Here is a 13,658-nt window from a genome sequence, read left to right as displayed (position 1 = left end):
AGTCTGCCGTTCTTTGAAGTCAACTCTTTACTGACTGGGGCTTCTCAGCCCTATTCATCTGTCTTCATAGTTTCCTGTTACTTTCTGATAACAACAATTAGTATTAATAAAACTTATAAAAATACAGTCTGTGCAGAAAAGTATAAAGGAGACAGAGATCTCTGTATCTTGATGTGAAGAAACCCATGGCACCCAGTGCCGTCCCCATGTAGGGCCAGGGCCAGGTTCCCCTCTCCCACCCTGGGGGGAGGGGCGCTGTGTCTGTCTTCATGGTTATCCCTATAAGCGCTAGTCAGATCTTCAGCCTTTCCCTCTGCATCCTCCTTCCCTCCTCTTCCTCCATTCTGAACACCACCACTACTCCGTCCGACAGAGACACTCAGGACATACTGTTCTGTCCTTTGTCACTAACCACTTCTGGTCACCCTTTCCATATCAGTGCACAGCCTCCTCATTTTTTTTTTTCAATTGCATAGTTTGTTCTTTATTTTCCTGATCCCTTATCAATGGGCACAGAGGTTGTTTCCAGTCCTGTCTCCTGTACAGACAATGCCCCAGTGGCTCCAGGGAGCACTGGTTGTTTCAGGAATCATGTTGCACATGGCAGCTCTATCTGCAAAGATGACTCTCTTCAGCTGCGGGGTCAAAGGGCATGCACGTCTGCAGTTGTGCTATAAGTTAAAAGTTACCCTCCATGGAAGCTGTACTACCCAATGTTCCGGCCAGCTAAATGTACCTTGGGAACTTTTTAATGGCTCTGTATTCTTTCAATGTTTGTACTAAGTCCAGCATCTAAAGTTGCTTTCTCTGTAGGTCAAGTATGGATGGATATTGCCAGTTGCCTGTAATGCCAATGTGTCTTTATCTGCCATTCCTTTTTTCTCCTCCACCCCTGCTGTGTGCCGGGCCTGGGCTGTAGACATCCTCAGCACCAAACACAGACAGGGCAGGGGAGGGGATCTTCATGGGTGAGGGTGTGACACCTTCACTCTTTGATTTTCCCTATTTCCTCAACTGTGAATCCTGCCCCAGAAAACACATTTGCATTCTCGAGAGCTCTCCTTGAAGTAGGTTCTAAAACAAAATGGCCTACTACAGATATGCTTAGCTCAAAGAGGGCCAAGCCCTGAGTGGGATTGCATGGTGCAGCTCAGCCACACGTGGGGACTCCTCCTAAGGAGAACTTGGCTTGCTTGGAGTTTCCAGCCACCTTAGGTATATCCCCAACCCATAGCGTAGTCACGTGATGATTCAAACTCAGAAAGGACAGCTGGGTGCCGTGGAAGGTCCTCCCTCTCTCCACCACCAGCTCTCTGTCTCCTCTGGGCACCTCGGGCCACCTTTCTCTCTGTCTCTGCACAAGTATCCTGAGATCATCCTGATATGAATGTTCAACACATGTGCCCAGAGCTTGTCCCTGCCATGGGGACTTGGGTCCTGTGCCTTTGAGGCTTTTAGCTTCAGTCCTGGCCAGTACATGGGTCGCTGAACCCTGCCTTCTTCATTCCTGCTCCATATCTAGTGAAGCCTCTGGGTGTCTCTTTGGGGCAGGTGCAGGATGCCAGCTGCTCTTGGCTTTAATGATTTATTTCTAGTTATGTGTATAGGCATGTGTCTATGTGTAGGCATCTGCACATATGAGTGCTGGTACCTAAAGAGGTATTCAGTTCTCTGGAACTGGAGTTACAGCTGATTGAGAGCCACCCAGTGTGGGTGCTTGGGACAAACTCAGATTCTCTGTGAGAATGGTACACACTTAAATAATGGAGCCATCTCTCGAGTCTGCCAGCTGCAATGCTTACTTCAAAAGTATTGTGATCAGCCTAGAATGAGCAGGTCTGTAGCAGAGCCGAATCAATATAATGGATGGATTGATGGATGGATGGATGGATGGATGGATGGATGGATGGATGGATGGATGAGCGGTTGTACCAACATTATAGGGCATTGTTTTCACTGAAGCACAGCCTCAAGCTCTTAGAACCAGCATATAAAGTGCTAAGGCTTTCACCCCCACTTAAATACATGTGCAGAGAGGCAAAGACAGGAGCAGTCACTGGGACTCTTTCTGCAGGCCGCCTGATTTTCAAGCTCATGCCTTCAGCAAGTTAGTTTTTTGTCAGTTTGGTACAAGCTAGGGCTGTCTAGGAAGAGGGAACCTCAACTGAGACAATTCTTCACTCTTAGTTACTTTTCTTTTTTTTTTTTTTTTTTTTTGATTTTTCGAGACAGGGTTTCTCTGTAGTTTTTGGTGCCTGTCCTGGAACTAGCTCTTGTAGACCAGGCTGGCCTCGAACTCACAGGGATTCGCCTGCCTCTGCCTCCCGAGTGCTGGGATTAAAGGCGTGCACCACCACCGCCCAGCTCTTAGTTACTTTTCTATTGCCATAGCAAAACACCATGCCCATTGCAACTGTAGAAGAACATGTTTATTGGGGCTTACAGTTCCAGGGGGTGAGTCTGTAACCATTATGGTGGGGAACATGGTGGCAGGCAGGCAGGCATGGTGCTGGAGCACAGATGAGAGCTTATGTCCTATTACCAAGTTGGAGGCAGAGAAAGAGTGCTAACAGGGAATGGCATGGGCTTTTGAAACCTCAAAGCTTATCCCCACTTTCACATCTCCTCTAACAAAGCCACACCTCCTAATCCTTCCCAAATAGTTCCATCGACTGGAAACCAGACATTCAAATATATGAGCCTATAGGAGTCATTCTCATAAAAAAAAATACCGCCAGAGCGCATTTTATTGATCAGTAATTAATGTGGGAGGCCCCAACCCACTATGGGTGATGCCACCCAGGTGATATTCTGGGGTATATAAGACAATAGGCTGAGCAAGCCAGGGAGAACAAGCCAGTAAGCAAGCAGCTTTCCTCCATGGCTTCTGCCTCTGCTCCTGGTTTAGTTCCTGCCCTGACTTCCCTCAATGGTGGGCTGTAATCTGGACCTGTAAGTCAGATAAGCCATTTCCTCCCCCAAGTTGGTTTCGGTCAGTGTTTTATCACAGCAATAGAAAGCAAACAAGACCACACCCTAAGCGCCAGGCAACCCAGCCCTTGTCATACCGATGGTCAAGAACCAGGACAATCACCTGCAAACTGGGACCTGAAGGGAGTAGACAGTCCCACCCGCAGTAAAGAGAAAGCAGCCAGAAACAGAGACATAGAGGGTGCAACACTGTGATCAAGTCAGAGCATCTGAGAAACAGGGTTAGGGCTGGCCTGTCATGGTAGGGGCTGCCATTCAGAGCCTGGGCACCGAAACCACTGCCTCTGTGGCCTCCATGGGGCCCACCTGAGGGGTAAGTGTGAGTTCAGAGGGAACGCTGGAACCCATGGTAGATTCAGGAAGGCAGGGCTGGGACTGCCGACTTAGGAGAGACAAAGGCCTTTGCAGACAGACACAGAAAGTTTGAAGGCTTCTGACTTGCCAGACCCCTTGATGTGGGCTGTGACGTATGAACTGAGGTGACCTGGTCTGCTCTCTTTATTTCCGGGGGCCGGAAGACCTGCTTGAGTTGACTTCCCCTCTGAGGCTGTGGGCAGCCTGCAGAATTGGTCAGTGCTGGGCACAACTGTGGAGGGTCTATCTTATCATATAAGTCTTTCAGTGTTAGGAGAAGGAAAAGTCCATAAAACATGGGTTCTGCTCACTGTCCTTGAAATCCCACGTGCCTGTGGGTCCTGGCCTGCACTTCTAACCGTCATTCCACGCAGGAAATGGATTGCCTGTGTCTGTGGAACACCAGTGAGTCCAGCTACTTCTCCTCTAGCCCACAGGCCTTGGAGCTTTGCTTTGTCCTGTGTCTCTAAAGCTCGGGCAGCAGCTAGGGCTGAGCTGTGCACACTCAGGGGAAAGGATCTGGCAGAAGAGACAAGGCTGGTCTGGCTGCCTGCCTTTTCTGTGCTGTCTTCTGGGGCAGGGCCAGCCCAGCTAGAAAGAGAAGCCTTCAAAGGTCCATAGCCAAGGGTCAGATGAGAGACAGAGACATGGAATTCACAGGGCTGGAAGGACCTTAGTCTTTGGCCTGAGAGAGGCCCAGTCAGTATAGAGAGCAGCAGACACAGCTGTTCTCCCATGTGGAGCACCCCACAGACATTACTAGTTGATCCCCCACGTTCTTGCTCTGTGGTACAGTCGGCGTAACTGTCTCTGAGCACTGCCAAGCAGCTGGGGTTCATGTGGGGAGAGTCAACCTACCAGGCATCTGAAGTTGAGCCCAAATATCTCCTTTTCCTGAAGATGCTGCTGAATGGAGAGAGGGGAGGGGTGGTGCCTGGTCCACGATCAGACTCCATGCCCAGTGCCACACCCGTTCTGCTGACAATAGCATTTGTTATGACCCACTTGACTCACAAGTCCTTGTCTTCCTTCATTCCTACAATGTAATGTCACCCACAGGCATTAATTGGCTGTCAGGCTGCCCGGGAAGGTGGTGAGCCCCTGTGCCTCCCATCTGATGGGGTGAGGGCTTGTGCCGGCCGAAGAAAAAGGTTTGGGTTCCTCAGACTACCTTCCCCAACACCTCAGAGAAGGAGTGTAAGCATATGGGCTTTTTGCTTTTTCAAACAAATGTTGGAGCGCAGGGCTGGCGAGATGGCTCAGCAGATGAAACACTTTGTTGCCAAGCCTGACGGCTTTAACTTTGAGCATCAGGACCCACGTGATAAAAATAAAGAACCAACCAAACTCTCACACGTTATCCTCTGACCTCCACACTGTTGTAGCAGATGGGATCCACATCCACACACAATAAATAAACATAATTAAAAATTTAAACTATTCCAAGTCCAGAACAACCTACAGAAAACTCAGCAATGCCCTGTGTAGCTGTAATCCAACCTGTGACATTCCATCGGTTACCATATTTGCCTTGTTCATTTTTAGTAGTCTTAGAACTCTGGTCGAAGGCTCCCTCACCTCTCCCAGGGAGCACCCTCACTCCCACCTTCCAGGAAGTTCCTTTACCCCACATATACCAGGGAGCACCCTTACCCCTCCATTAGGAAACACCTTCAACCACCACCCCACCAAGGAGCACCCTCACCCCTCCCCTTGCCAGAGAGTTTCTTTACCCCACATACACCAGGGAGCACCCTTACCCCTCCATTAAGAAACATCCTCAACCACCCCCAACCAGGGAGCACCCTCACCCCCCACCTTGCCAGGGAGTTCTTTTACCCCACTCACACCAGGGATCACTCTCACCCCCTGGGCCAGGGAGCACCCTTCCCCCCTCACTAGGGAGTGCCCCCACCAGGGAGCACCCTTACACACATGGGTGAACTGTGGCCACGGAGGAGACACACAGCTGTCGTGAATGCTTTTGGACTCAGCGTGTAGTTTGCTTATTGCTCTCCGTATTCTGGTATTTTCGTTTGTTTGATTTTAGAACTTTCTCTTCAGGCTTTGTTCCAGGCTCCTGGGGTAACTGCAGGAACAGAACAAAGAATTCCCGTGGCAGCTCCTCTCTTATGGACACGAACATTGTGTCTCCCTCCTCCTCCCCTTTTCTTTCCCCTGACTCAGCAGAGCACTAAATTTCAGGCCTTGCATGTTTTGTTGTTTTTGTTTTGTTTTGTTTTGCCTTACAGACCTCTGTGACTTATTCTCAGAGCTGAGGACGTATGTCCCTTTCACCTCTGCCCCAGAGATGCAGTGGGAAATGAACACCAACTCAGTCTTCAGGATTCTGGGATTCTGTGCATTGGGTGGTGTCAGTTGCCTTGTGACAGCGGAGGGCTGACTGCCTGGAACTTTATCAGTCCATTTCTTGTAGATTGGCACTGTGTAGGGGATGTCCATGGTATGTGCAAGTATGGTACATGTGAGCTGGTGATGTGTGTGCATGCTATATGGAGGCCAGAGGTTGATGCTGAGGTCTTTCTCCACCTTTCACTGCCTTATTTTTTGAAAACGGATCTGTCACTGAACCTGGGACTTGCCATTTTGGGTAGACAGTTGACCAGCCAGCTCCAAGGATCCTCCCATCTCTGTCCCTCCCTCCGACACTAGGCTACAGGCATGTGCTCTCACACTTGTCTCTTATATGTGTGCTGGGGATCTGAACCCAGGTCCCCCTGCTTGCACAAAAGGTGTGTCACCTACAGCCAGCGTTCTGCCCTGGAATCTGCTTCCTGGTACGTGCTGCAGCAGCGGTGGCCTTTGTCACCATCTGTAGCAGAGGAGGTGCTGGGAAGTGTGAGTGACAGTGTCTCATCTCTCAGATCTGACAGATTGTCATGTGAGTGGGCACAACCTTTGGGTTGTTCCATTCCTAGAGTATGTCCCCCAGTGCTTGCCTGGCTTTGAGGGCCTGAGAAACGGTCCTTCCTAGCCTCGGTCTGTTACCTGTTTTGCTTCCAAGTAAGTGAAGCACAGTGGGCCTGAGGAATGTGGTGGATCTGGGGAAGATGACTTGGCAAGTGACTACAAAGTCTAGGTATCCCTGGGAGAAGCATGCGTGACCAACAACATCATTGCCTAGAGCCCAGGTGTTCCTAGGAGAAGCACATGTGACCACCCACGCCATTACCTGGTGAGACCTAGCTGAACTGTTTCCATGGGCCAGGCTTCTCCAGCTCCGTGGAGCAGATGAGGAAACTGTTGGTTTAAGATGATTTTCATCACGGAAGCAATACGTAATCATAATGATTCGAGCATATCTCAGAACTGTCTATAACGATGCCTGAGTGCCCATCTGGAAATTATTCCCTGTGCATATTTATATGTTTCTGTATGTATCTGTTCCCAAATAAGATTTTTTAAAAAGAGATTATTGAATTTTCTTTGCCAGCTACTATAAGGATATGCAAATGTAGAACTTTTTTTGTAGAAAAAAATCACCTTTTTCTAAAGTTAAAGGTTTTAACTTATTTAAAAAAAACTATTTTTATTGCATTGATTCTTTAATTATTTATTGTCTGTGGGGGTCTGTGTACCATGAGGTATGTGTGGAGGTCAAAGGACAAGCTATAAGGGTCAATTCTTTCATTCTATCACGTGGGTCCTGGGCACCAAACGCACATCTTCAGTCTTGGCAGCAAGCCCTTTTACTCTCTGAGCCATTTTGCTGACCCAATTTGGGGGAACTTTTTAGTGCAATATTTAGAAACAGATTCCAGAGCCTGACCCCAGGATGTTTCATCTTAGGACCCTCACCTTGATTCTTCCTGTCAAGACCCTTTCTCCAAGTCTCTATATGGGTACTGGGGTTGAGATTTAGACTCTCTTTTGGGCACACAATTCAGCCTGGTACAGCAGTCATGAGGGTGACAGAGACTCACATCACCTCTGTGAAGCTCTGCCTGCCTCCTCTGCTCCCTTGGAGCCCTGTGCAGAGTATCTGGGCTTTGCCAGAAGGTATAATAATAGGTGGAGTGGCATGGCTTTTTCCTGGTTCTCCCGTCTCTCAAACCCTCCAGTTTCTATCCAAGACTGCACAAGAGGTCTCAGTTTTCTCAGTAAAGCTTCCAAGAGCTCGCCAGAAGCTCACCGGGCAGCCAAAGCCCCTGGCTCTTGGCCGGGAAACTTCTGTGCTCTCCTCCAGGTGGGTGGCAGTCAGCCAGAGCCCAGGCTGCCATCCCACTGCTCCAACCCCCACAGCGTTTCTGAATTCTTCTCACTTAGGTTCCTTAGGCCTGTGACAGAGCCCAGACCTTCCTCACTGTTCAGAGCCAGCTCTCTCCTTCCTTCTGAACCAGAGCTGCTCAGAACATCCCAGAGAAACTGGGTGCTGAGGTGCACTGTGGACTTCTCCGGCAGCTGACCGCAAGCACATGAGGCAGCAGAGTGTCCCTGGACAGCTGTGGGAGGGGAAGGCTATGGAGCCACTGGAGCCATTGCTAGAGCCTTGCACAAAAAGAACATCTATGTTGGAGGGCTTCTGTTTGTGGTAGAGCTCCTGTAAACCCTGGCCTATTTCCTTTCTGCTGTCAACTCCGTTCATGATGGCCCTGTCACTGTTACATGTCACGCCTGCTTGCTTCTTTATCTACCATCAAAGATTTCAGGGTACAGCGGCCTCAGCATCGACTGTCAGGAGGGAGGGCGTGGGTGTCAAAGTCGCTGCTTTGCCAACCAATGACGGGCACAATGCCAAGAGGGTTCAGCCACTGTCACTGACAGCAGGAGTCATAGCCACAGGCAAAGCTCAGAGTGGGCCAGCTCAGCACGTGAGATCATACCTCCTGCCTATCCCCTGTGGACAGTTGAGAATCCAGGTTTTCCTGTGTCATTTGTCTTTAGCTATGACAGATACCATGTGGTTCCTTGGTTTCTGTCACTCTTCCAACCTAGTATGAAGTCTATACCTCCCTGAGGCCATGGGTTCTCCAACTTCTATACCTTTCCAGGAGACAAGGGCTGTGGCCTTTGACATCTTACAGAATTTTCTAAGCCAAAAAACAAGCAAGCAAACAAACAAACAAAAACTAAGGACTCTGAGAGCCAGCCTCTGCCTTGTTCATGCTCAGCATGGGCCTAGAGAGGCCTCAAGGAGTTAGTTGACTTGCCTCGTAAGCATCTTTGGATCCCGTGTTGAGTTGAACCATGGTGCTTGTCACTGCCAGCTGTGGGGACTGCCCTGGCCTTGCCTGTCTGTCCACCAGCTGTACTTCCGGCATGAGAAGAGTTCTCCCTGTGATTTGTTTCTTGGTCAAGAAACTTGGATTCTCTTTGGCAACTGTGTCTGTGTTCATGGCAGGCTGCATGTTTCCTGTACATTTGAACTCATGGGTTGCCCCCAGGACCAGATGTGAGCACCATTCACTTCATCCAAATGTGCTGAGTCCTCATACCCAGTCCACACAGTGGGAGATCGTAGCAGGAAGAGAGGAATGACAGCTGGAGAGCCCAGGGATAGGAGCCCAACAGCTAGCTCTGCTGAATTCCAGGCAAACACTGCTCCATCTTCAGCAGACTCTGCATCAGACTGGCACAGTAACTCCTGCAAAGCAAAGACATATTTTTTAAAGGTAATTAAATTGAAGCCCAGAGAGGTAAGATAAGGAGCCTCAAGTCGCACAGCCTGATTTCAGATCTGGGCTTCTAGTATAGCAACTGGACTTCATCTAAATGACTTTCACAGGATGTGAAGAATGTTATCTCAGTTTCCTGAAAAAGTAAAATTACATGTTAAACATGCAGAAGAGAAGATTTTGTAGTAAACAGTCATATCTACCACTTACCCTTAATGTTTTTCTCTGTTTACATTATTGCATGCCTTCATATATCTGTAAATTCACTTTATTTTTGAGCATTCCAGAGGAAATTCTAGACCTCCCTGAATACATTAGCATATGGGGTGTTCCCTACAGAGCTCAGTGTTAGGTTACCGTTCTTTACTGCTTTAGTCTAACATGGATATGAGCAAAGTAAACACGCAAATGTAAGTATACATGTGTTTGAACTTCACATTGATTCATGGGATCTGTTTTCTTTTGCCCCTGGCTTTGATGTAGTGTGGGCATCTGTGATTGGCCCGTGTGGTTTTTCATCAGTGGGTCTCTTTATTGCTAGCTGCTCCCTTGTGTGGGAGTCCAGCCTCTTCATCCTCCTCCCATCGATGAGCACCTGGGCCAGTTTTGAGTTACTGCAAGTTAAGCTGCTGTGACCATTTCCCTGCCCATCTTTTTACAGATGTGGCCTTTCGTTCCTTTGGGGAACAAGGAGTGGGACCTGCCATGAAGCCCATGTGTTCAGGTTATGACAACTTGTCCTGTCATCTTCCAAAGTGGTTGTGCCAATTTACATTTATGCCAGCAAACCTGAGAGCCTTCTGGTACCTGAGCCACCCTCAGCAAAAGGGGTGGGAGTGGCCCTTATGTCAATCTCATTGCACTATAGTATTACCTTGTCCTTTTAATTTACATATCCCTAATAACGAAGGATTTTTAGCACCTTCTCCCCTGCCTATTGGTTCACGCACGTTGTCTTTGGAGAATCTGTTCAGATCTTTTGACTTCCCTTCTTAATTGACTTGCTTGTTACTCATGAAGTATGTGTTTTGCAGATATCCCCCTCCAGATCAATGAGCGGAGGCGTGTGCATGTGTCTGTGTGTGCATGCATAGGTCCATGTGTGTGTGGAGGGAGAGGACAAGCTCAGGTGTTGTTCTTCAAGCACCTTCCATTCTGTTTTTTGAGTCAGGGGCTTATGGTTTGAATACGAATGGCTCCCATGGGCTCATATATTTGTCATGCTTAGTCATCATGGAGAGGCATTACTTGAAAAGAATTAGGAGGTGTGGTCTTATTGGAGTGGGTATGGCCTTGATGGAGGAAGTGCATCACTGCGGTGCAGGGGGTGGGGGGGTTACCTTTGAGTTTTCAAAAGCCCAAGCCAGGCTCAGTGCTCCTGAAGTTCCTCCTGGACGCCTCTCCCCTAGACACCTGCAGTTTTGAGCCTAAAGTCACTGTGTCCTGGGGTCCTCCTTGGCCTTCCAGGCCCTCCAACCTTCCCCTGCAGTTCCACTGCCCAACCTACTCCACCCATCTCTTTTCTCTCTGAAATGCAAATGCCTGGATGGCTTGTAGGGCTCCCTTCTCTTTCTTTTTCTTACCATTGTGCACATTGTGGTCACCTGGGCCTAGGATGCTCTCAGCTTCTATTTTCAGTATGGACCAGTCACTCTTAACCCAGGGACCAATGTGTGGCAAGTCACACTGAATGGCGCAGGTCTCTCTCGTCCGTGGTGGTAACTATATGGGCATGGACAGGTCAGAATGGAGCTAACTGTGTAAAAGCCATGTGTCCAGCTCATAGTCTGCCAGTTGTTCTTCAACTAAAAGGTTTCAAACCCTGCTTCAGGGATCTAATCAGATGCCACCATGCTTCCTTGAGTTCACTTGGGCTGAAATTAGCCACGGTGTCCTCTCTACTCCTGTTATTTTTAGTCTCTTCTCACGCCTTAGCTGGATGCTTCTGTGTATGTCTTACTTGCTGTAATGATACATGCCTTAGGAGGAGACTCATCTGTGGATATCATTCCCCAAGGGGCCCTGGCCACATAGATGTTAAATGAGCAAATAGGGTCGATTCAGTCCCTACTCGCTGTTCACCTTCTCACGGCTCTCTGAAGAATGCGCTGACCATTTGCTTCTGTGTTCTGTTTTCAGTCCTATTCCAGATGCTGGCAAAGGAGGGGGAGAGGAAGACGAGGAGAAAGACAGCTTGACGTTTGGTCTGCCCACCACCCCAAAGAACTGCATCTCACGCCGGGGCATTAGTGTCCTGGAGAAGCTGGTGAAGACCTGCCCAGTGTGGCTGCAGCTAGGGCTAAGCCAGGCGGAGGCTGCCAGGATCCTGCAGAGGGAGGTGGCTGGGGTAAGTCAGTTGTGTCCACCCCAATGAGGATGAACTCAGGATGCACCCCACTGAAGTAGTTGCATGCAAACAGCTGCTGTTCACTCTTCTTTTGCCTCCCTCTGTTCCTCTGTCATGGCGTTTGTCTGGAATCAACAGTAGGGAGGTGAGGCATGTGCTAGGAGTGCCTTCTGGGGCATTCAGACACCAGAGATATAGGACTGTGCTGGCTTTCTCTGACTTTGAGGGCTGGGTCAATGACCAAGGACAAATTATCAGAGGAGACATGGTTTAAATGCCCCTTTTTTATGAACAAAGTCAAGAGGCCATGTGGTTTCATCAGCAGATGCTTTGGAGTTAGGCTTTGAGGTGGTTTCTGGGACTCGTTTTTTTGTTTCTTTGAAATGAGAGCTTTAATATCTTCTCTCCACATGCTATTCCCAGTACATGGGAAGAGAGAGTGAACGGTAGATGGTAGATGAGTGGATGGATGGGTGGGTGGATGAATGGATAGGTGGGTGGATGGATGGATGGGTAGATAGATGGGTGGATGGATATGAATGGATGGGTGGGTGGGTAGATGGATGGATAGGTGGGTGGGTGGATTAATGAGTGTGTGGAAGGGTGGGTAGATGGGTGGGTGGATGGATGGGTGGGTGGATGGATGGGTGGGTAGATGGGTGAGTGGGTAGATGGATGGTGGGTGGGTGGGTGGATGGATGAGTGGATTGATGGGTGGGTGGATGGGTAGGTGGGTAGATAGATGATGGAGGGGTGGGTGGGTGGGTAGATAGAAGTATGAATAGATAAGATGATGGCTGGATAGACAGAGATGACCAGATGACAGTTGACAGAATGAGTCAGAGCGCCTCCCCTGCTCCTGTCACCCCCACACATATTTTCTCAAATGTTATTCCCTTTTGAAAACAGCATGTAATTTGTTTTAATTATAAAAGTGATCCATATATGCATTTGTTATTTAAAAAAACCAAGCTGGACAGAAATGAACAAAATTGTCAGAAGTAAAATGTCTATTAAAGGCTTTTCCACCTACTCAAGACCAACTCACTCCCCAGAAGACTTTTTTTAAAAAAGTTAAAGCAAAATACACATCACATCAAAACAGACATTTACAGTGTACCACAGGCATTTGGTATGCTCTGAGCACTATGCTGCTACTGCCTTCATCTGGTTCCGAGACATTCTCTTCACCTCAAAACTCAGCCCTGTCCCCAGTAAGCAGCTCCTATCTACTTCCCCTCTCCACCCAGAACCCACTCTGCTTCCACAATCATTTCGGCAAGCACCAGTGTGGCATCCTTCTGTCGTCTTCCACACAGTGTCCCACACCCTAGCAGTCGTGTTCCCCAAGGAGTCACTGTGTCCTCTTCCACTGTCTTCTCAGCAAGGAGCCCTGACCCCCTAAACTACCTAAGGCAGCCATTGCTCCTAGAATCTATCTCACTGTGTCTGTTTGATACTGGGGACTTTAGCTTCCTAGCTGTTCTCATCTGCGTGTAGCTTGTGACACTTCTCTGTCTCCCGGGAATCGTCCTCGGTCTAGGACTTGAGGCTCAGACTCCCTCACCCCAAATATATAAGATCCACAGAACTGTCATTTGTGCCTGAAATCCAGGGTGGCTGGAAGCCAGGGGACCCCTAGCTAGTCCCAGCCGCTCTGTCACAGAGTGTAGGGCTGGGAAGGTGATAACATCCCTGAGCCCACCCAGCCCACCCCAGCTCACAGGTCAGCCTGAGTGTCCATAGATGCCTCTTTTCCTGGTGCAGGGCAGGAAGCAGAGAGGCAGGGAGATGCTGTGGCCCAGAAAACAAACCCACTGTTTATTCCTCTCTAAGGTTTTCTAGTCCTTCAGTGAACAGGGCCCACGCAGCAGGTGCCCCTAGCTGCCTGTACCAACCCCTGTGTCACAGGATTCCCCCCTTCATTCTGTGAGGAAGCAGCTTACGGGCGGGTCAAGGAGCAAACCGTGGCTGGTGTATTATTCATCCCTTTTCCATTGCTGTGACAAGCACTGTGTCCCGGGCACTCTTCAAAAGGAAGAGTTTATTTGGGCTCACGGTCCCAGAGGAATGAGTCTGGCATGGAGAAGTGGCAGGAGGCTTGGTGACTGCAGTAGCCAGCTAAGAGTGAACGTCTTACCCACAAGCACAGGAGCAGAAAGATCAAGCAAGACTAGGGAAGACCTTTACTCTCAAAGCCCACCCCATTGGCACACCTCCTCCAGCATGGCCATGCCTCTTGAGCTTACCCAAACCATGTCGCTAACTGGGGACCAAGCGTTCAAATGCTGGACACTGTGGGGGGGGGACATTTATCATTCAAGCTGGCC

At 49.1% G+C, this 13,658-nt stretch overlaps 1 protein-coding gene across 5 annotated transcripts in view; it reads left to right on the top strand.

The window, feature by feature from the left end:
* Rin3 (Ras and Rab interactor 3) overlaps window positions 1–13,658 on the top strand; it is a 109,023-nt gene that overhangs the window by 15,649 nt on the left and 79,716 nt on the right. For all 5 annotated transcript variants that reach the window (XM_085697849.2, XM_048449486.3, XM_048449483.3 and 2 more), the window contains exon 2: window positions 11,121–11,328. Coding sequence is in view for 4 of the 5 variants with exons in the window: in XM_048449486.3 (XP_048305443.2) it covers window positions 11,121–11,328 (208 nt within the window). In the remaining variant the exon portion in view is untranslated. The remainder of the gene's footprint in view (window positions 1–11,120; window positions 11,329–13,658) is intronic.

This window comes from Myodes glareolus, chromosome 11, assembly GCF_982192425.1.
Source record: "Myodes glareolus chromosome 11, mMyoGla1.1, whole genome shotgun sequence".
In the NCBI taxonomy this organism is placed as follows: domain Eukaryota; kingdom Metazoa; phylum Chordata; class Mammalia; order Rodentia; family Cricetidae; genus Myodes; species Myodes glareolus.
The sequence above is the reverse complement of the archived record's forward strand: the minus strand, read 5'-3'. Positions and strand labels throughout refer to the sequence as shown.